The sequence below is a fragment of the Orcinus orca genome, chromosome 10, assembly GCF_937001465.1.
Source record: "Orcinus orca chromosome 10, mOrcOrc1.1, whole genome shotgun sequence".
Lineage (NCBI taxonomy): Eukaryota > Metazoa > Chordata > Mammalia > Artiodactyla > Delphinidae > Orcinus > Orcinus orca.
In genome coordinates, this window is record NC_064568.1 from 30826900 (window position 1) to 30850137 (window position 23238).

At 45.5% G+C, this 23238-nt stretch overlaps 1 protein-coding gene across 2 annotated transcripts in view; it reads left to right on the forward strand.

The window, feature by feature from the left end:
* The window catches only part of ACOX2 (acyl-CoA oxidase 2), a 33667-nt gene that overhangs the window by 5416 nt on the left and 5013 nt on the right, over positions 1–23238 (forward strand). For both annotated transcript variants that reach the window (XM_033424707.2, XM_004267967.3), the window contains exons 8-12: positions 1918–2080; positions 9460–9650; positions 11226–11396; positions 13890–13995; positions 17878–18095. In XM_033424707.2, the coding sequence (XP_033280598.1) occupies positions 1918–2080; positions 9460–9650; positions 11226–11396; positions 13890–13995; positions 17878–18095 (849 nt within the window). The remainder of the gene's footprint in view (positions 1–1917; positions 2081–9459; positions 9651–11225; positions 11397–13889; positions 13996–17877; positions 18096–23238) is intronic.

The following is a 23238-nucleotide window of genomic DNA, read 5'->3' on the forward strand; positions in this document are numbered from 1 at the left end:
TTGCACACACATCCGCCTGGACCTGGCCCATCGGGTCTGTGGGGTCTCTATCTGGCTCTCTCTAATCCAGGCTGACCAGCTGGCCCAACCTATGTCTGTCAGTGTCTGGCCCCATCAGGCTCTGTGTGATCTTGTGTCTCTGGCCCTGTACCACCAGATCTGACTCAGTCTGTCCAACAAACTCGGACTGTTTCCCAGTTGGGTATGGCTGTGACTGGCTGAGTGTATCTGGATCGGCTGGGCACCAAGCTGTGGGTGAATGGGGCTCCCGAGATTGTTCTGTCTGCCCAGTGAGTGACTGTGTCTGGAAAAACCCGGCTGTCACGTCAGACTGTATTTGGCTACAGTTGATTCTGTCTGGTTGTGACTGCCAACATCTGACCATGGTACGTCCACGTCTGCACCCATTTTGTTGTATGTGGTTCTGTCTGGCTAATAGCTCTACTCCATGGCACCAAAGGGCTCACTGTACCCTCTGCTTTGATGTGAGTATGTGTACACACGCATGTGCACACACACACACACAAGGTTATCAGATTCAGCAAATAAAAATACAGGACTGCCAGTTACATTTCAATTTTAGGTAAACAAATAATTTTTTAGGATAAATATGTCCCAAATGGGCACATACCCAGCATGCAGCAAACTGGAGCCTGGGCATATGGGGCCGCAGCATGAGCACAGGGAGAGAGGGGGGCTGGACACAGCATAACTGACCGAACTCATGGAGCAGAGACGAGCTTTAACCTGACAGTTCTCGCCCCAACTATAGTAAGCGCCCCTTGGCAAGTCCTTTGCCCTCTCTGGGCCTATCTTCTCACTTGTAAAGGAAAGAGTGAGGTTACCAGGACTGGAACTTGAGGACGTCTGGCTCAAGAGGCCGGTGGTATTCCACACCATGGGCTCAAGGATCCAGTGTTCTCGAACGCAAAACGGGCTGAGGGTCGAACACCAGGCAGACCCGGTGCCACCCTCAGCTCCGCCACTTCCAGGAGCTTAGATTAGCCACCACACCTCTTTGTCCCTCAGCTTCCTCGTCAACTAAATGGGCGTGACAAAAACGCTCTTCCAGGGTGGTGCTAGGGCTGAAACGCAGTGAAGCATGCCAGGCCCTCAGCCCAGGGTCCTTTACTGGCAAACCCAAATCACCCTCAGCCAGCCTGGCTTCAGAATCCCGGGCTGAGGGAGTCTTCTCTGGGGGACAGGGGAGCTGGGAAGGAGGTATTGCCAATGATATCCTGTCGGAGCCCAGTCTTCTGGGTTGCATAAGACTGGGATGGTTATAATAGTACACGTCCAGGTGAGGGGCTGCTGGCCCAGAGAAGAGACACCAGGTTTCTCCCCATCAGCCACGGGAGGCGTCCCACATTCACACTCCGTTTCAATCCACTAATAGTTACCGAAGGCCCCTAATGCTGAACAGAGTCTCCAGCACTGAGAACACAGCAACGGACAAGGCGGGTGCAATCCCTACCTCGGAATTCCATCCAACCCAAGTTCACATCCTCAGAGTTATCAATTAGGTTCCACATATTTCCCAGCACACAGCACATACACCTGGACAGTGAAAGGTCAAGGTTCAAATAATCAGGGCTTCAGGGCCACAACCCCTCACCCAAAATCCTTGAGGCCAGATCTGTTGGAATTCAGAACTTTCCAGATTTTTAGCAGGTTAATACGGTGCGTATACTGTAAACCTCCACAAGGGGCAGCACCCATAAGCGGACATGTTAATATTTCTACAGTGAAATGTGTGGATATTCATGTTAGATGGAATTTTAAGATTATTACTAGCGTCACGTCAGTCTACGTCAAATTTTGCAGTGAGCTAAACTGTCCGTTTTTAAGGCTTTTATGGCATTGGGGATAAGGGAAGATGGATGTGGCAGGTAGCAAATCTGCTTTTCTTCCCCTCAGTGACCCAGAGGCAAAAGTCCTGGACTACCAGACACAGCAGCAGAAACTCTTTCCTCCGCTGGCCAAGGCCTATGCATTCCACTTCGTGGCAAAGAGCCTCTTGGAATTCTTCCATCGCTCCTACAGTTCCATTTTGGACAGAGACTTCAGACTCCTGCCTGAGGTATACCTGCTTTCTCTGGGGGGCAGGAGCTGGGACCATGGCTGAAATGGTCCTCCCACTGGGAAGCAGCCCCAATCCTGCCCCCATGGGCTCTTTCCACTTTCTCCCTCTGCAGACTTCCAACATCCCAGGTGAACTGTACCCTGACATATAAATCCACCTACATCTGGCCCCCAGGAAGCTCCAAACATGTTAGAGGAAATGATCGCAGATAGTGTATAGAACACAGGTGCACAATCCCTGGTGTGTTTTTTTGTTTTTATAAATTTATTTATTTATTTATTTTTGGCTGTGTTGGGTCTTCGTTGCTACGCGCAGGCTTTCTCTAGTTGCGGCGAGTGGGGGCTACTCTTCCTTGCGGTGCGCGGGATTCTCATTGCAGTGGCTTCTCTATTTTTTCTTTTTGAATTTTATTTATTTTTTTATACAGCAGGTTCTTATTAGTTATCTATTTGATACATATTAGTGTATACATGTCAATCCCAATCTCCCAATTCATCACACCACCCCCAACCCCACTTTCCCCCCTTGGTGTTTGTTCTCTACATCTGTGTCTCTATTTCTGCCTTGCAAATGGGTGCATCTGTACCATTTTTCTAGATTCCACATATATGCGTTCACATACGATATTTGTTTTTCTCTTTCTGACTTACTTCACTCCATATGACAGTCTCTAGGTCCATTCACATCCCTACAAATGACCCAATTTCGTTCCTTTTTATGGCTGAGTAATATTCCATTGTATATATGTGCCACATCTTCTTTATCCATTCGTCTGACAATGGGCATTTATGTTGGTTCCATGTCCTGGCTATTGTAAATAGTGCTGCAATGAACATTAGAATGCATTTGTCTTTTTGAATTATGGTTTTCTCTGGGTATGCCCAGTAGTGGGATTGCTGGGTCATATGGTAATTCTATTTTTAGTTTTTTAAGGAACCTCCATACTATTCTCCATAGTGGCTGTATCAATTTACATTCCTACCAACAGTGCAAGAGGGTTCCCTTTTCTCCACACCCTCTGCAGCATTTATTGTTTGTAGATTTTCTGATGATGCCCATTCTAACTGGTGTGAGCTGATACCTCATTGTAGTTTTGATTTGCATTTCTCTAATAATTAGTGATGTTGAGCAGCTTTTCATGTGCCTCTTGGCCATCTGCATGTCTTCTTTGGAGAAATGACTATTTAGGTCTTCTGCTCATTTTTTGATTGGGTTGTTTGCTTTTTTAATATTGAGCTGCATGAGCTGTTTATATATTTTGGAGACTAATCCTTTGTTGATTCATGGGCAAATATTTTCTCCCATTCTGAGGGTTGTCTTTTCATCTTGTTTATAGTTTCCTTTGCTGTGCAAAAGCTTTGAAGTTTCATTAGGTCCCATTTGTTTATTTTTGTTTATATTTCCATTACTCTAGGAGGTGGGTCAAAAAAGATGTTGCTGTGATTTATGTCAAGAGTGTTCTGCCTATGTTCTCCTCTAAGAGTTTTATAATGTCTGGCCTTGCATTTAGGTCCTTAATCCATTTTGAGTTTATTTTTGTGTATGGTGTTAAGGAGTGCTCTAATTTCATTCTTTTACATGTAGCTGTCCAGTTTTCCCAGCACCACTTATTGAAGAGACTGTCTTTTCTCCATTGTATATCCTTGCCTCCTTTTTCATAGATTAGCTGACCATAGGAGTGTGGTTTTATCGCTGGGCTTTCTATCCTGTTCCATTGATCTCTATTTATGTTTTTGTGCCAGTACTGTATTGTCTTGATTACTGTAGCTCTGTTGTATAGTCTGAAGTCAGGGAGTCTGACTCCTCCAGCTCCGTTTTTTTCCCTCAAGATTGCTTTGGCTATTCGGGGTCTTTTGTGTCTTCATACAAATTTGAAGATTTTTTGTTCTAGTTCTGTAAAAAATGCCATTGATAATTTGATAGGGATTGCATTGAATCTGTAGATTGCTTTGGGTAGTACAGTCATTTTCACAATATTGATTCTTCCAAACCAAGAACATGGTATATCTCTCCACCTGTTTGTATCATTTTTGATTTCTTTCCTCAGTGTCTTATAGTTTTCTGAGTACAGGTCTTTTACCTCCTTAGGTAGGTTTATTCCTAGGTATTTTATTCTTTCTGTTACAATGGTGAATGGGATTGTTTCCTTAATTTCTCTTGCTGATCCTTCACTGTTTAGTGTATAGGAATGCAAGAGATTTCTGTGCATTAATTTTGTATCCTGCAACTTTACCAAATTCATTGATTAGGTCTAGCAGTCTTCTGGTGGCATCTTTAGGATTCTCTATGTATAGTATCATGTCATATGCAAACAGTGATCCAGTTTTACTTCTTTTCCAATTTGGATTCCGTTTATTTCTTCTTCTCTGATTGCCGTGGCTAAAATTTTCAAAACTATGTTGAATAATAGTGGCGAGAGTAGACATTCTTGTCTTGTTCCTGATCTTAAAGGAAATGCTTTCAGTTTTTCACACTGAGAATGATTCCTGCTGTGGGTTTGTCGTATATGGTCTTTATTATGTGGAGGTAGGTTCCCTCTATGCCCACTTTCTGGAGAGTTTTTATCATAAATGGGTGCTGAATTTTGTCAAAAGCTTCTTCTGCATCTATTGAGATGATCATACAGTTGTTATTCTTCAGTCTGTTAATATGGTGTATCACATTGATTGATTTGTGTATATTGAAGAATCCTTGCATCCCTGGGATAAATCCCACTTGATCACGGTGTATGATCTTTTTAATGTGTTCTTGGATTCTGTTTGCTAGTATTTTTTTGAGGATTTTTGCATCTATATTCATCAGTGATATTGGTCTCTAATTTTCTTTTTTTGTAGAATCTTTGTCTGGTTTTGGTATCAGGGTGATGGGGGACTCACAGAATGAGTTTGGGAGTGTTCCTTCCTCTGCTATATTTTGGAAGAGTTTGAGAAGGATAGGTGATAACTCTTCTCTAAATGTTTGATAGAATTCACCTGTGAAGCCATCTGGTCCTGGACTTTTGCTTGTTGGAAGATTTTTAATCACAGTTTCAATTGCATTACTTGTGATTGGTCTGTTATTTTCTATTTCTTCCTGGTTCAGTCTTAGAAGGTTATACCTTCTAGGAATTTGTCCATTTCTTCCAGGTTGTCCATTTTATTGGCATAGAGTTGCTTGTAGTAGTCTCTTTTGATGTGCTGTGGTGTCTGTTGTAACTTATCCTTCTTCATTTCTAATTTTACTGATTTGAGTCCTCTCCCTCTTTTTCTTGATGAGTCTGGCTAAAGGTTTATCAATTTTATCTTCTCAAAGAACCAGCTTTTAGTTTTATTGGTCTTTGCTATTGTTTTCCTTGTTTGTATTTCATTTACTTCTGCTCTTATCTTTATGTTTCTTTCCTTCTACTAATTTTGGGTTTTCTTTGTTCTTCTTTCTCCAGTTCCTTTAGGTGTAAGGTTAGATTGTTTATTTGAGATTTTTCTGGTTTCTTGAGGTAGGATTGTATTGCTATAAACTTCCCTCTTAGAACTGCTTTTGCTGCATCCCATAGGTTTTGGATCATCGTGCTTTTGTTGTCATTTGTCTCTAGGTATTTTCTGATTTCCTCTTTGATTTCTTCAGTGATCTCTTGGTTATTTAGTAATGTATTGTTTAGCTTCCACGTGTTTGTGTTTTTTATGGGGTTTTTTCCCTGTAATTTATTTCTAATCTCATAGTGCTGTGGTCAGAAAAGATGCTTGATATGATTTCAATTTTCTTAAACTTACCGAGGCTTGATGTGTGACCCAAGATGTGATCTATCCTGGAGAATGTTCCGTGTGCACTTGAGAAGAAAGTGTAATCTGTTGTTTTTGGATGAAATGTCCTATAAATATCAATTAAATCTATCTGGTGTATTGTGTCATTTAAAGCTTGTATTTCCTTATTAATTTTCTGTCTGGATGATCTGTCCATTGGTGTAAGTGAGGTGTTAAAGTCCCCCACTATGACTGTGTTACTGTCGATTTCCTCTTTTATAGCTGTTAGCAGTTAGTTGCCTTATGTATTGAGGTGCTCCTATGTTGGGTGCATATATATTTATAATTGTTATATCTCCTTCTTGGATTGATCCCTTGATCATTATGTAGTGTCCTTCTTTGTCTCTTGTAACACTCTTTATTTTAAAGTCTATTTTATCTGAAATGAGTATTGCTACTCCAGCTTTCTTTTGATTTCCATTTGCATGGAATACCTTTTTCCATTCTCTCACTTTCAGTCTGTATGTGTCCCTAGGTCTGAAGTGGGTCTCTTGTAGACAGCATATATATATATACGGGTCTTGTTTTTGTATCTATTCAGCAAGCTTATGCCTTCTGGTTGGAACATTTAATCCATTTACATTTAAGGTAATTATCGATATGTATGTTCCTATTACCATTTTCTTAATTGTTTTGGGCTTGTTTTTGTAGGTCCTTTTCTTCTTTTGTGTTTTCCACTTAGAGACGTTCCTTTAGCATTTGTTGTAGAGCTGGTTTGGTGGTGCTGAATTCTCTTAGCTTTTGCTTGTCTGTAAAGCTTTTGATTTCTCTATCGAATCTGAATGAGATCCTTGCCTGGTAGAGTAACCTTGGTTGTACATTCTTCCCTTTCATCACTTTAAGTATATCGTGTCACTCCCTTCTGGCTTGTAGAGTTTCTGCTGAGTAATCAGCTTTTAACCTTATGGGAGTTCCCTTGTATGTTATTTGTCATTTTTCCCTTGTTGCTTTTAATAATTTTTCTTTGTCTTTAATTTTTGTAAATTTGATTACTGTGTGTATTGGCATGTTTCTCCTTGGGTTTATCCTGCCTGGGACTCTGCACTTCCTGGACTTGGGTGGCTATTTCCTTTCCCATGTTTGGGAAGTTTTCGACTATAATCTCTTCAAATATTTTCTCTGGTCCTTTCTCTCTCTCTTCTCCTTCTGGGACCCCTAAAATGCAAATGTGATGTGTTTAATGTCCCAGAGGTCTCTTAGGCTGTCTTCGTTTCTTTTCATTCTTTCTTCTTTATTCTGTTCTGTGGCAGTGATTTCTACCATTCTGTCTTCCAGGTCACTTATCTGTGCTTCTGCCTCGGTTATTCTGCTATTGATTCCTTCTAGTGTAGTTTTCATTTCAGTTATTGAATTGTTCATCTGTGTTTGTTTGTTCTTTAATTCTTCTAGGTCTTTGTTAAACATTTCTTGCATCTTCTCAATCTTTGCCTCCATTCTTTTTCCGAGGTCCTGGATCATCTTCACTATCATTATTCTGAATTCTTTTTCTGGAAGGTTGCTTGTCTCCACTTCATTTAGTTGTTTTTCTGGGGTTTTATCTTGTTCCTTCATCTAGTACAGAGTCCTCTATCTTTCTGTGAATGTGGTTTTCGTTCCACAGGCTGCAGGACTGTAGTTCTTCTTGCTTCTGCTGTCTGCCCTCTGGTGGATGAGGCTATCTAAGAGGCTTATGCAAGCTTCTTGATGGGAGGGACTGGTGGTGGTAGAGCTGGGTGTTGCTCTGGTGGGCAGAGCTCAGTAAAACTTTAATCTGCTTGTCTGCTGATGGGTGGGGCTGAGTTCACTCCCTGTTGGGTGTTTGGCCTGAGATGATCCAGCACTGGAGGCTACAGGCTCTTTGGTGGGGCTAATGGCGGACTCCGGGAGGGCTCATGCCAAGGAGTACTTCCCAGATCTTCCGCTTCCAGTGTCCTTGTCCCCGCAGTGAGCCAAGCCACCCCCCGCCCCTGCAGGAGACCCTCCAACACTAGCAAGTAGGTCTGGTTCAGTCTCCTATGGGGTCATTGCTCCTTCCCCTGGGTCCTGATGTGCACACTACTTTGTGTGTGCCCTCCAAGAGTGGAGGCTCTGTTTCCCCCAGTCCTGTTGAAGTCCTGCAATCAAATCCCACTAGCCTTCAAAGTCTGATTCTCTGGGAATTCCTCCTCCCAGGTCCTTTGCCAGACCCCCAGTTTGGGAAGCCTGACGTGGGGCTCAGAACCTTCACTCCAGTGGGTGGACTTCCGTGGTATAAGTATTCTCCAGCTTGTGACTCACCCACCCAGAGGTCATGGGATTTGATTTTATTGTGATTGCGCCCCTTCCATCGTCTCATTGCAGCTTCTCCTTTGTCTTTGGATGTGGGGTATCTTGAACTTTTTTGGTGAGTTCCAGTGTCTTCCTGTTGATGACTGTTCAGCAATTAGTTGTGATTCCAGTGCTCCCGCAAGAAGTGAGCTCATGTCCTCCTACTTCACCATCTTGAACCAATCTCTCTTCTCTTGTTGCGGAGCAGGGGCTCTAGGCACGGGTTTCAGTAGTTGTGGTACACAGGCTCAGTAGTTGTGGCTCGCGGGCTCTAGAGCACAGGCTCAGTAGTTGTGGCACAGAGGTTTAGCTGCTCTGCGGCATGTGGGATCTTCCCAGACCAGGGATCGAACCCGTGTCCCCTGCACTGGCAGGCAGATTCTTAACCACTGCGCCACCAGGGAAGTCCCCCCTGGTGTGTCTCTGAAACCTGGAAAGCTCTGAAAACCAGAAGTCATTTAGAACTCATTTGGTGGCACAGTTTGACCTGAATTAACCTGATTTATCCCACTGAGTGTGAATACATTTTGCAGCCGAAAATATTAATACATTGGATCACTAGGGTCTCCCTGGACTCCTCTAGGGGTATTATATATAATCTACCTTAAATGCGCTGCTTTACCTTTCTAAAATTCAAAACATATCTGATTCCAAAATGCATCTGGACCCAAGATTCTCAGATAAAGGACGGTGGCCTTACATACAGATTTGGTCTGTCCAGGCTCTGTGCTTTGTAAGCATTGCTTCAGTAATCCTTCCAACTGTACCGCAGGCACCATCTGTATACCCATTTTACAGATGAGGAAAGTGAAGCACAGAGAGGTTAAGGGACATGACCCTTCCTCCCAAGGACTTGAAAGTGTGAAAGATGGGTAAGGGCTTTCAAGAACCAAAAACTCAAACCAGGTTGGCTGCCTGGCAGCCCCTCCTACAATCCAGAGCAGTGGGCTGATGGTAGACCTGCATCCTCACAGACAAGCCCTCCAAAACCTCTGCCTGCCAGCAAAATCCACAGCTCCTGGATAATGGTGAGACCAATCCTAGAAGCACTCTCTTCCCAAGATCCTGGAGACACTGGTCTAGACAGTTTTCCTTCGTTCTTATTGCCCCTACAGCAACACTGCCTCTTTTTATGACCTTGGGTGAGTCACGTAACCCGAGTCTCAGTCTTCTCATTCATAAAGTTGTGAGCTGAGGAAACAGTTCTTATCTCACAGAGCTGTTCTCAGCATAGAGTGGGCGCTCCATGAGTGGTAAGCATGGCTGTAACTGAACGGCCCCTTAGGCCACCTGACCCCCTTCCTGTTTTTGCAGCTTCATGCACTGAGTGCAGGTATGAAGGCCTTGGTGTCGGACTTCTGCGTCCAGGGGGCTGAGCTGTGCCGCAGGGCCTGTGGTGGACATGGCTACTCGAAGCTGAGCGGCCTGCCCTCCCTGGTCACCAGAGTGACAGCCTCCTGCACCTACGAGGGTGAGAACACGGTGCTCTACCTGCAGACAGCCAGGTAAGGCCCACGTCTCTGTCCAACCCTCAGGGACCCCACCAAGCTTCAGCCTGGGTTGAAGCACCATCTGATGCCCACAGAGGGAGCAGACTTTGGGGACCACCGTCTGCAGACTGTCCAACTCCCACATTATGTCTCCAGTCCATCCACTTCTCCCCAGACTCATGCAGCTCCCAGCCAGGCTGCCACACCCTCCACCGGGACAACATCAATCTCCTCACTAGTCGGCTGCTTCCACCCTGCCCCACTTCCATCCTTCCTCCACAGGCAGCCAGGGGGATTTTTTTGAAGCCTAAAGAAGACCACATCTTTCCCCTGCTTGAAATTCTTCAATGGCTTCTCACAGCTCACAGGAAAATGCCACGGTCCACACTGTGGCCTGCAAGGACCTTAAGACATGGCCCCTGCCTCCCCTCCATCCTCTCACAACCTTCTCCTCTGCTCACTTTGCCAGCCACATGTTTCTTCTCAGGGGCCTGCACACTCACTTCCCTCCCCCTAATCCTCTCCACCGCCAGGCTCCTCCTCATCTTCAAGTCTCAGCTAAAATGACACTTCCTTCAGATGCCCCCCCCCACTGCGTCTCTTTTTGTGTGACGGGCCTTGAGGGCAGGGAGTCTGCCGGCCTTGTTCACTGTAGCATCCCCAGGTTCAGCACAGGGTCTGCACCAGGAGGCTCCAACCTGAAAGGCAGGGAGGAATGGCTGATTCCCCCTCCCCGCAACAGGTGGTTTCTTTCTCTCTCTCTTATGTCTGTGGGTCTCGTGGCTGACCAGGCCTTTCACGTGTGTCTATCTCAGGTGAGTAGACAGGCCAAATACTTCTCCAGGCAGGGAGAAAGGACCTGCTGGCAAATTCGCTATGTAACATTTCTTTAAAAAATTTTAAACATACAACATTTGTTTTTTCTTTTCAAATTACAAAAGGAATACAAAATCATGTATTAGATACTCTATGCCCCGCACTGTGCCAAGTGCTCTGCAAATATTATCTCATTCAGTTTTCCCAAACCCCCTCTCAGGTGACCCCGTCCTCATCTAGAGATGGAGGCACTGAGGCTGAGGGAAGTGAAGTCACACAGGTATGTGTGGAGCTGCAAAGGAATCCAGGGTTGTCTGACCCACAGCCGCTAACCATTGGATTAGCACGAGGAAGAAGCTAAGAGTCACCTGTAGTTCTCCTATACATGCTTGCAATCTTGCATCTATCCTTTTATGAGCTAAGAAAATTTAATTTCCACCATCACTGTACAATTCATCATAAATCCCCGAATCGTAAGATCTTAACCAAGAGAAAAGATTCTGTTTGTTCAGGTATCGAAAGAATTTATGTTCATGGTCTGAGAATGTGTGTGGCCTGCAGCTCCAGCTCCATTTCACTGTAAAAGAAGCTAGCGCCTCGGGATGCATTCCGGCTTTTGAGTGAAGAGTAGCTATCAGTAGGGGCCTGGGAAAGAAAGGGGGTGGCCCTGGTTCTCCCACGGGGAGCATAGGAGTGCATGACGCTGGGAGAGGGGTGCTGGGCTGTCCCTCAGGGCTCCCCACCCTCTCACCTGCTGGTACCCCTGCCCCCTAGGTTTCTGGTGAAGAGCTACCTGCAGGCTCAGGAGTCCACATCACAGAGGTCTCTCCCTCAGTCTGTTGCATACCTGACTGCACCTGACCTGGCCAAGTGCCCAGCCCAAAATGTAGCCGACTTCCTCCACCCAGAGCTTTACACCACGGCCTGGGCACACGTGGCAGCCAGGTAAGCCAAGCTCAGAAATCAACCATCCCACCTGGGGGCAGCCTCCTTCCCACTAAGGCCTTTGGGACTGGCTGGGTGGACATTCTAGGATACTCTTCCAAAAACCACCCCCTTCCCCAACCTCCTCAGTCCTCTCAGCTCCTGCCACCAGGGGCAGAAAGGAGAATTCACCTGTCAGCCATGGACCACTATCACTTCCCCATCCTGGTCAAGATAGTAGGAAGACATCACCTCTCTAACCAGTGCAAGAAATTTTTAAAATCTTTAGGTTCTCACTGTGGTTTGCATTACAAAGAATGTACCCATATGTAAATACTACATATGTATTGGTACGTAAATACTAATAAATAAAGCCATACAGTCATCCATCTGTATCTGCAGGGGATTGGTTCCAGGACCCCTGCGGATACCAAACTCCCAGGATGCACAAGTCCCTTCTATAAAATGGGATATTTGCAGATTTGCAATATTATGTGTAGGTATTTGCATATGCACATCCTCCCATTTACTTTAAATCATCTCTAGATTACTTATAATACCCAATAAAATGTAAATATTATGTAAATAGGTGTAAATACAATGTAAATGATATGTAAATAGTTGCCAGCATGCAGCAAATTCTATTTTTGCTTTTTGGAACTTTCTAGAATGTTTTTTCCCAAATATTTGATTCTTGGTTGAATTTGAAGATGTGGAAACTGTGGATACAGAGGGACAACTGTGCTCACATATTCGAAATATCCCACAATCTAAAAATAATTTTCAAAAATGTGACTATAACAAGGGATAGTATATGTTTATTTCCAGGGTCTAGTAGGCTCCAGGTAACCCAGACAAGACCAAGGACTCCTCCATTCTGTCATCCAGCAAATATCGTCGGACACTTACTGTATGTCAGGAATATCCAAACATGCCAGGGGGCTGGGAATAAAGACACCATCATGGAAAAGGTGGAGAGATTTAGCTACCTAGAAAGGAAAACTTCTGAGCCCCTCCTCAACTAAAACACCAAAAAAACCTGGTAAAAATAGTTTCATTATATATATGAGGTCTTATATCCCAACCTGTGGTCTCAGGGATGGTTAATAGTCATTTCAAGATCACAAGCAACTTGGGACATTCATTTATGTTTTTCCACAAATATTTAATACCTATAATCTGCCAGGCACTGTTCCAGTCACTAGGGATCTATCAGTAAACCAGTCCGACAAAAAGCCCAGGCCTCGGGCTTCCCTGGTAGCACAGTGGTTAAGAATCCGCCTGCCAATGCAGGGGATATGGGTTCGAGCCCTGGTCCGAAAGATCCCACATGCCACGGAGCAACTAAGCCCGTGCGCCACAACTACTGAGCCTGCGCTCTACAGCCCACAAGCCATAACTACTGAGCCTGCATGTTGCAACTACTGAAGCCCGTGAGGCTTAGAGCCTGTGCTCCACAAGAGAAGCCCCCGCAATGAGAAGCCCACACACCGCAACGAAGAGTAGCCCCCGCTCGCTGCAACTAGAGAAAGCCCGCACGCAGCAATGAAGATCCAATGTAGGGGAAAAAAAAAAAAAAAGCCCAGGTCTCACAGAACTAACATTTCAGTTGGAGCAGTGGGGCAGGCAAAATAAGGCTGCTCAGGGTAATTAAAATGCCATCAAAGTTGGTCTTCCATAGCCCCAGATGCAGAACCTGTGAATAAGGAGGGTGACCATACTACACTTTTATACCGGGACTTGAGTATCTCGATTTTGGTATCTGTGGCGGTCCTGGAACCAATCCCCCCGATACCAAGGGATGGCTGTATATTGCTTTTTGCTTAGAACTCAATGTGACATGTGCTTATCTATCCCATGACAAAGCAAAATAAGTATTGCTTAATAAACAGTTTGTTTTGCATACAAATTCCAAGGGTCAAGAGTGGATAGGCAGGGAATAGAAAATAAAAGAATAAAGGTTAACTAAATGGCAAATTACCAATTTCGTGGTTTGGAGAACAAGGATTGGTTTTCTTTTCTCCTCTATTCTTTTCTTTTAAGGTCCCTTTGGTAGAACTTAGCGCAGACTGGGTGACTGACAGGCTTCACCAGCCTTTAGAGGAAAACCACTCTCCTTGCTCAGCCATAGGAAGTCAGTCAGTTGAATGGCCTGAAAACACTGGTATCAGGATGGAGTCTGCATTAGAAAGAAGGGATGGTGCCTGGCCCAGGGCCCTGAGGCTTTACAGCCGGGAGGTTAAGAACAGCTCCACTCCTTATTAGCTACGTGACCCTGGACCAGTTAATTAGCCTCTCTAGCACTCAGTGTTCCCCACTGCAAATTGGGAATGCCTACTCTTAAAAGGGTTAAAGAGATAATGTATACCAAGTATTTAGGTTTGTAACACAAACAAATGGTCAATAAATTGGTATTATTTCTACTTCTGTGGGACCCCAGGCAGCCTGGGACCAAATGCCACCCATCTCTTCCCCACTCGTTCAAAAACAGAACCTTTTTTCTTTGGCCTTTAGGCTCATAAAGGACTCAGTGCATCACTTACAGACTCTCATGCAATCTGGGGCTGACAGGCACGAGGCATGGAACCAGACCACTGTCATACATCTCCAGGCCGCCAAGGTGAGCTGCCCATCAGCTAAAGCTGAAACAGACCTGTTTTGTTTCCCCAGCAGGTTGTCCTGCTGAGAAAATCAGAACTCTGCCATTATTCCCCAGCCCTGCTCAGTGGCTGCCTTCATTTGACTTTCAAGGCTTTAGTCCAGGGTATTTTAATTAAAGGACTTAACTCCAAAGCAATCTTACTGGCAGCTCTTAGGGAAAAAGTGTAATGAGGCAGTGTTATTGGATTTGCTTCAGGTTGTTCAAATATTTCCTCCCAGATAGAAAAGCAGGTCAAGTCTCTCCTCAGCCCCACAGGCAATCCTTAGATGTCTGATTCCATTTCCACTACGTTTTGTGTTTGCGCATAATTCACAGTCAGTCAGCAAATATTTGAGCACCCACTCAACATCAGCCATCAGGCTGGGTACTGGGGGCTCAACAGTGTCCACAGACGGCTGCGATCAGGAAAGCACCGTCACGGGGAAATACAGGCTGCCACAAGATCCCAGAGCAGGTGCAAGTCTACCCACCTTGAGGAGTCAGAAAGCCTTCTCAGAAGCGGCGTATAGGCCAGGACTGCAAGGATGCGCTGAAATTATTAACCAGGCAAGGGGTGGAGGCTGTGGCTTTGGACAGGAAGGTGTCCCAGCAAAGGGATGAGGAGGTGTAGAAGGAGGAGGCAAGACAAGGCATGGTGCTTGGGAGGAGATGTACATCCTTCCAAGGAGAAACTAAAGGAAGAAGACAAACCAGGACAGGAAGGAGGATAGGGGAGAAGGAAAGATAGGCAAGGCCTCGCACCTTCTGCACCACTGTGAGAAGTCTGACTTCTGTTTCTCATTGCAGTGGGAAGCCTCTGCAGGGTCTGTATCAGAGGAGCAAAGCGATCAGTTTCATTCTAGAAGGATCATACAGGCTTCAGGGGGTGGAATGGACTGGAGGCTAGAGGCCAGTACGGAGCAGGCAGCAGCAGTCTGGGCAAGGGCTGAGGGTGATCCAGACCATGAATCTGCCAGAGGGCATGGAGAGAAGCGGGTAGATGCAGAGATATTAAGGGTGTAGGAGAAAGGGACGGGCTTCAGAGAGCAATGCAGTGGGAAGGAGGTAGGAATGACTGCTGAGCTCTAGCTAAGGCAGCTGGGACTCTGGCCCTACCTACAGCTGGAAAACCAAGGTGTTCCCTTCAATCCTCAGGCAGCAGGCCCCAAAAATAGCGGGCTAGAACAGGGGAGCCCAGAAGCGTTTTGCATTCTCCCTCATGGTACGGGCGGGGCAGGGCTGGTCAGGCAGGCTGAGCATGAGCGCCACCTGGTGACCTGCCACCTCCATCACATCGGCCGGCGCCAGTATTGACTCTGCCACCCTCCATTCCGCTCCGTCCGTCACAGAGGCACCCCCTGCTGTGTCAAATGTCCGGTCAACCCAGAAGAGGGTAAGCAAATGCTGTGCTCTCACCAGACACCTAAAAAGGAGCCACAACTGCCCATTATTCGCCTGCTTTCCAAACCCATGGCCGGCCATGCACCAGACACTGCTTGCCAGGGTTACCTCATATTAAATGACCCTGAGAGGGAAAGTAAGCATAGCCTCAGTTTTAAGGATGAGCGGCTTCCTGGGAAGGCGGTGCCCAAGCCGAGTCTCTAAAGTCATAATGCGCAGGGAAATCTGCGCTTTCTGGTCTTTGGGCTCTGGGAGGCCATCTACTCTACAGAAACCTCAAGTACCCAACTGTGTCTCATCTGGAAACCACAAATGTGTAGGTAGAGTGATGGCAACACGGCGGGGGGACAGTGGCAGAGGGGTGGAGAAGGAGGACCGGACCCTGGCCTAAGTTCTGGTCCCAGCCCATTATAATCTCGCCTCAGTCTCTGGTGGCTTTGGCAACACAGCACAGCGGTTAACAGTACAAACTTAACCGAGAGGCAGCCTACCCTGGTTTGGATCTCACTGCTACCACTCACCAGCCAGTGCTTGGGCAGGCAAGGAACTTAATCTCTCGATGCCTCAGAGGCCTCATCTGCAAAATGGAGCTACTGATAGTACCTAACTTGTAGGATTATTGTGAAGATTCAATGAGTTAATACCTGGACAACTTGAAGAGCCACCTAGGCTATAAATGCTACACATCCCACCCCCACCCCTAAATTAGGCAGGAAGCAAGACTGAAACAGACACACACACACACACACACAATAAATAAAGTTCATCGTGTTCAGAGCATGGTGCCAAGGTTTGGCTCAGCCTTTGCCCAAAGGAAGAGGCCACCTTCCTCTCTCTGGTCCTCCTCCTGCTTTGTGAGGCAGAGGTCCTTGGGCAGCTCTTCATCACTCCACTCTTAAACCCAGGTCCCTGAGAATTTAAGGATGTGGCTCTCGGATTAGAAAAGAGAAACAGGGCCTAAGTGAAAAATGTGAGGCTCTCCAGCTGTGCCAAACTGGGTCCAGTTTGAACACCAAGGGCTGTCTGACCCAGCAGGGGCAGCAGAGCACATCTTCTCCTTTTCCATATTCAAATGCTGCAAACCCAGCATGGCTGTGAGCACCCCAGGTCCAGGTGGCAAAGTGGTATTGTTAGCACCCACGCGAGGCCTCCCTGGGAAAGGCAGATCCACTCCAAGTGAGAAACCTCATCAGGTCACTGGCCTGTTGAAGACTCTGGTGGCCCCCTGACCCCCACAGAATAAAATCCCAACCATGTCATTCACAGCCCTTCATCGACCTGGGTCCCAATTGCCCGTCCACCCTAACTTTCACAGTTCCCTGTCATCACCTCACCTTACCCTTAAATTGCTGCAGCCTCCTGAAAGTATAGCCCTGTGCCCGTGCAGTTCTCCCCTGCCTAAGAATGACTTTACCCTCATTCCTTGTCCCTCGGGTAAATTCCTTTGATCCCTCGAGACACTCTAAGCCTTGCTACTTCAAGTCACTACCAGCAGGATGGGCATTACTGGGGAGCTATTCCAAAATCTGCATTTTGACAAAATCCCCAGGTAATCTGTACACACATAAAAATTTGAGAAGACCTAATATATATGCTCTCCTTTTCTCTCTCCTCCCATAGAACTCGTATATCCTACCAGATAAAAATAATGTGCATTTGTCTTAGGGAGAAGGGTTTAATAACCAGTAAGGCAGGAGCAGCCACCAATCAGAAAGGACTTCAGACCTAAGGGAGGCAGGGTCCTTAAAGCCTCCTGCTGGGTCGGGCGGCGTTAGACCTTTAGTTGCTGGGCTGTGTGGAGGAGGGGGCATCCCTGGGAAGAAGCCTGGCAGAGGGGGTTCTCGCCAGATGAAGGCAGTGGTCACTTACCAACCAGCATCAAAGTATTATTTTAACCACCGACGAAGCCGGACTGTTGTATATGGGCTAAATAGCTTACCTCAAGGAGTTTACAGTCTAGCTAGGATAAATTTCGTGTACATCTTGAACCTCTATTCTCTCACTTCAAGGCACACACACACACACACACACACACACACACACACACACACACACACACACACACACACACACACAACCACTGCCTTGAACACGGCAGACAATAAGTAGCTGTTTTCTTGAGAAAAGCAGTGCTGTCCTCCACTGTTCCCAGGTCAGCCTCCAATACTGCTGTATTCTCTCTCTGCTTTCAAACCTACTTGAGTGGCCCAAGGAAAATGAGGAAACTAAGGGCCAAGTTCCAGAGTCCACCAGCCCCCAGCACGCGCACACACACACGTGTGCACACACCCCTGTCAAAAAGGCTCAGTTAGACGCGGTGAGCTAGTAGAAAGGCAGCTGCTTGTCAGCCTGCTGGGAAAAACATGGCCACAGCAATCTTATTCCAGCAGTTTTGCCAAGCTTCCAGGATGACTTGTCGAGGCAGAAATCAGAGGCTAACGCATCTCTGTGTCTTTGTAGGCACACCTCTACTATGTCACTGTGAAGATTTTTACAGAAGCTCTGGAGAAACTGGAAAATCAACCAGCAATTCAGCAGGTGCTCAAACGCCTCTGTGATCTCTATGCTTTACACGGCATCATGACTAACACGGGCGACTTTCTCCATGATGGCTTCCTATCCGGCGCCCAAATAGATGTGGCGAGAAAAGCCTACCTGGACCTTCTCCTCCTCATCCGGTGAGTGGCTGCCCTTCGCCCTAAGCCCTTTGTTCACTTCAAACTCCAAAACCTTCAACTCTAAAACCTTGTTAAATGGGGGTCTGGCAAAAGCAGCACCAGCCCTGGACAGGTTTACATCCTAGCATCATTACACCAACATAAAGCATTATGAATTAATGAAAGGAAAAAATGGGGGGAAAATCACAACTAAAAATGCTTAAGAATAAATTATCCAGCTACCTCAATCGAACTCTTCAACATCGTCCAGAAATGACAGAATCTACAGACTATGAATAAAAGCATACTACATATTAATAATATGTATTAATTAATAATATTAATGAGCCTTGGTCTTAGCTAATACTTAAGGAACACTTATGCGTGGCAGGCACTATGCCAAAAGCTTTTATATACATCATCTCATTTAACCCTGACAGAGTTCTGAAGTGGATACTATTACGCTCCCCATTTTACAGGGGAGGAAATTCAGGCTTAGGGCCCAAGGTCACACAGTGAGCCAGAGGAGGGTCTGGGTACAATCGGGGACCTGTCTGCCTCCAGAGCATGTGCTCTTAAACTGTATGTTAAAGTGAAGGTTGGGCTATTGTTTATTTCAAATATATCCTTATCTTTGTTGAATATGCTTAGTTGACTAAGCCCACTTTAATACTCCCTCAGCTTCAAGATGAGATTTTTAAAATCTAGTAATTCACATACTGATTTGTAACACAATAATATAGTTTTTATATGCAGCATAAGGCGGTGCAGTTTAGGGTCATGACATACGAATGCAATACTTTCATCCTGTCACTTTATATATAATCTAAATGATCACTTTAAAAACATATAAAAACCAAAGCCCCAACATGACCAGGGTACTGGAAGAAAAAGAAATTAATACTAATTAGTAACCATTGTCCATAAGATGGAAAATGAGCTAACTTGATAACACAACCTTTTCTGAAAAAATAGGATGCCTGTTGTGTATGTTGGGGGCTGGATGTGGTATGACACATGTGTATATGACTTTTCCCCTAGAACCTCCAATAGTTCACACTATCAACAAGACTAAGAACAAAAAGAAAGGGGAATTCACTGGTGGTCCAGTGGTTAAGACTCTGCGCTTCCACTGCAGGGGGCATGGGTTCGATCCCTGGTCAGGGAAATGAGATCCCGCATCCCACAAGGCCCAGCCAATAAATAAAGATTTGAATTTTTTTTATAAAATAAGATATTCATGAAGGAGGTTTAAAAAAAAAACTAGACCAGGTTCTTTTTCTTTCTAACAATGTGCAACATGTTACATATGACTCCAAATAAGCACCTAACAGATAGTTGGTGGTCAGCAAATGTCTGTTCAATTAAATCTTCAAAAATTATCAAAAACTACCTTTGATATAATTATGCCCCGGGTATTAAACTTTCCCTAATATAGAGAATCCAGTGGTGGGAACCATTAATAGCATGATTGAGTACTGCACAGTTCAAGCCCAAGTGTATCTAACTTTCTGAAACGCTTGGCATTTAAAAGCACATGAAGACAATAATGTTCTAGCCCTGATTGCCAGTGATAATGAAACACAAATGATCACCTTAATACCTATAAGCATGATTTTTTTAATCTCCAACAGCACGCTAAGTGCTTCCCATGGCCCCAGAGGCTTACAGTTCAAGACAAGACAGCACTGACACAAATAGACAACTTATGCATGCATCAAACCCACAAACTGATTTACTCACATTATGGTTCCTAAGTAACCTTCCGACTACTGCAGGGTAATTAGGTATGTAACAGACTCCATGCTTTTAACAGTTCTGCGTTCCATGCCTCGATAATTCAGTATCGCCCTCAGATTTCTGAGATGACAAATGAAGGATGGCACACTATTCTAAGTGACACTGAGAACCAGCTCTCTGTGTTATGGAAATTAACTGACCAAAACAGTTTTTAGTTGTTTAAATGGTCATAAAATCTCAGGTGGGAGACTTCCAGGCAAAGATGGCAGATTGAACATATGCATTTATTTTTGTTCCCTCCTGAAACCCTACTAAAACGTCAGTAAATTAATTTAAAAATTTTGAAAGGCATAAACCCATAAAAATTTAAATTTTAAAAGGCATTAACCCACAAAGAAAGAGAACAGGAGAGGAAACATGAAATTTGGAGAGTAGATGGACTTAGCAGACCTGAATAAACTGAATCATAAACCAGCAGCAGGAAAAGCCAAGAAGCAAACAAGTGCCACCAAAGAACCTCAAGAACTACAGCACCAGGTGCCTCTGGCAATGGGGGTGAAGGTAAACGTGACAGGATGGGTTGGAAGTCTATTTCAGGAGGAGTTGAATCCCCAGTTCCCCTTCTCCTGTCTGAGTAGTTTTAAGGCTTTCCCTGACCGCACCCTGGCAGGAGGGTAAACAGAGGGTCTACAGACTAGGGGACATCAGGCATAGCTGAGGATGAAGAACATCAGGCTACCCTACAGAAAACAGGGGCTTGAATAAATGTTTATAGGCCAATGCTGACAGCCCTCTCCTCCAGCCCTCTTTTCCCACCGGTTCCCAGCAAATTGGCAGCCAGGCTCATGTCCTGCAGGAAAATGATAACATGATCCTCCTCTAGAGAATCTGACCAGCCCAAAGGAGAGAGAAGTAAAGACACTGACACCGAGGTCCCCCAATGGTATACCCAGTTCACCCCACAGGGAACCCCACCCTGACAAGCACACCCAGATTTCTAATCAGCTAGTTAATGCCCCAGTCTTAGCTATGATCAGACACTCAGGGATCACCAGACACCTGAGGAAAGCCCCTGACATAAAAGACAGAGACCAAGCAAGAACAAGGCAACTCGAGGGTCACAAAAGAATCTTCACAGAGAACTTTTTTGAAAGATCAGTAATATCCTCAAAGAGTTAAGAGGAGATATGGCAACCACAAAACAAAAATGTCATTTCTTAAAAAGTAATATTCAGAGAACCAAAAAAAAAAAAGGGCTCTATGAAATTAATAATAGTGAAAATGAAAAGCTCAATTAAAGGACTGGAAGACAAAGTGCAGAAATCTCGCAGAAAGAAAGCAAAAAGGCAAGAAGACAAAAATAGGAGAGAAGATAAAAATAGTAAGAGGACTGATCCTAACTGTCCATCATCTAAAGAACAGGTCTAGAAAGAGAAGACAAAGAAAGCAGAAGGGAGCAAATCATTAACAAAATAATTCAAGAAAATACTCCTCAAAGGAAGGATATGAGTTTCAGATTGAAAAGGCGACAGACTGGAGGAGAGGAAACAAACACACATACACAAAATAAGTCAAACACATAGTGTGCAAAGTGGTAATAAACGCTACAAAGAAAAAGCAGGGAAGGGGGATGAGGAGTGCTGGGGGTGGGGGTGGAGGACTGTAGTTTCAAATAGGTTAGAGAAGGCCTCTCGAGGAGAGTGATGTCTGAGGAAAGATCTGAAGGTGGGGAGGTGAGAGGAGCCATGTGGTTGGCTGGGAGAAGTGCATTCCAGGCAAAGGAGAAGTACAAATGCTGGAAGCCAGAGAGTGCCTGGCATGTCCATCCAGCAAACAGAGAAGAGGCCGCAGCAGCTGGAGTGGCATGACTGAGGTGGAGAATGAGAACAGAGGTCAGAGAACTAGGGGTGGACTGGGAATGACAATGGAGTGGGTGTAGGTCACTGGAAAGACGTAAGACTTTGACTTTCACTTTGTGTGAGAACAAGGAAGGTTCTGAGCGTAGGACAGACACAATCTGAGGAGATCTGAGGTGTGTTTCTAAAGGATCACTCCAGCTAACATATTAAGAATTGACTCGGGAGGGGGACAAGAGTGAAAAGCAGGGAGTCCAGTCAGGAGGCTGCTGCAATAATCCAGGGGAGAGATGCTGCTGGACTGGACCAGGGTGATAGTACTGGAGGTGGTGGGAAGTGGTAGAAGTCTGGATATATTTTGAAGGTAGAACAAGATTTGCTGACAGATTAGATATGGAATGTAAGAGACAGAGAGGAGTTCAGGTTTTGGGCCAGGATAGAGTCGCCATTTACTATAAACGGGGAAGACTACAGGAGAGCCAGGTTTGGGCAGGATGGATAGAAGGTCTAGAAGGTCAGGAGTTAGGTTTTGAATACATCAAGTTTGAAGAGCCTGCTAGAAATCAAGTAAGATGTTAGTAAGCAGGAGAGACTGGAGAGAAAAATTTCAAAGTCACTGGCATATCGTTGGTATTTAAAGCCATGAGAAGGATGGTATCACAAGGGGTGAGTGTATGAAGAGAAGAGGCCCAGGTACGGAGTCTTGGGACCCTCCAAAGATGATGATGAGGTGACCTCGACAAGAGCTGCTTCAGTGGAATGGTGGGAGTGAAGACCTGAACGGATCTAGTTGAGAAGAGGCGGAGAAGAACTGGAAAGAGCAAGCATCAACAAGCAGAACGCTTTCAAGTTTTGTCACAAAGCGGAGCCAAGATATGGGTCAGATGATGGAGAGGGAAATAGAGTCAAATGATTGTTTTTATTTTCATTTTTTTGCGGTACGCGGGCCTCTCACCGTTATGGCCTCTCCTGCTGCGGAGCACAGGCTCCGGACGCGCAGGCTCAGCGGCCACGGCTCACGGGCCCAGCGGCTCCGGCATGTGGGATCTTCCCGGACTGGGGCACGAACCCGTGTCCCCTGCATCAGCAGGCAGACCCTCAACCACTGTGCCACCAGGGAAGCCCCAAATGATTGTTTTTAGGTGGGAGAAATGACAGCTTGTTTGGAAACTGATGGAAATGTTTTGGGAGAGAGGGGAATTTTGACGTTATAGGGGAAAGGCAGGAGGACTTCTGGAACGTTGCTCTCTACTAGGCAGGAGGGGAAGGCATCTAGTGGACGAGGAGGGACTGGTCAGAGCTGGGAACCTGGACAGTTTACCTGTACTATGAGAGAAAACCCCATATGTTTAAATGCATGGGTGGGAACTTGTGGAACTCTTCTTACCACTTCTATTTTACCAGTGGAATAGGACTCAAAGTCATCTAGGTTGAGAGAGATGGGGAGGTGAGTAGTGTAGATCTGAAGATCAAAGAGAAGGTGGGAGATAATCATCTAAGAGAATGAAGGAGTAAATGAATTAGAATGTGATATGACTGCCGGGTAGCAATAAGGGCCCACTTGAGTC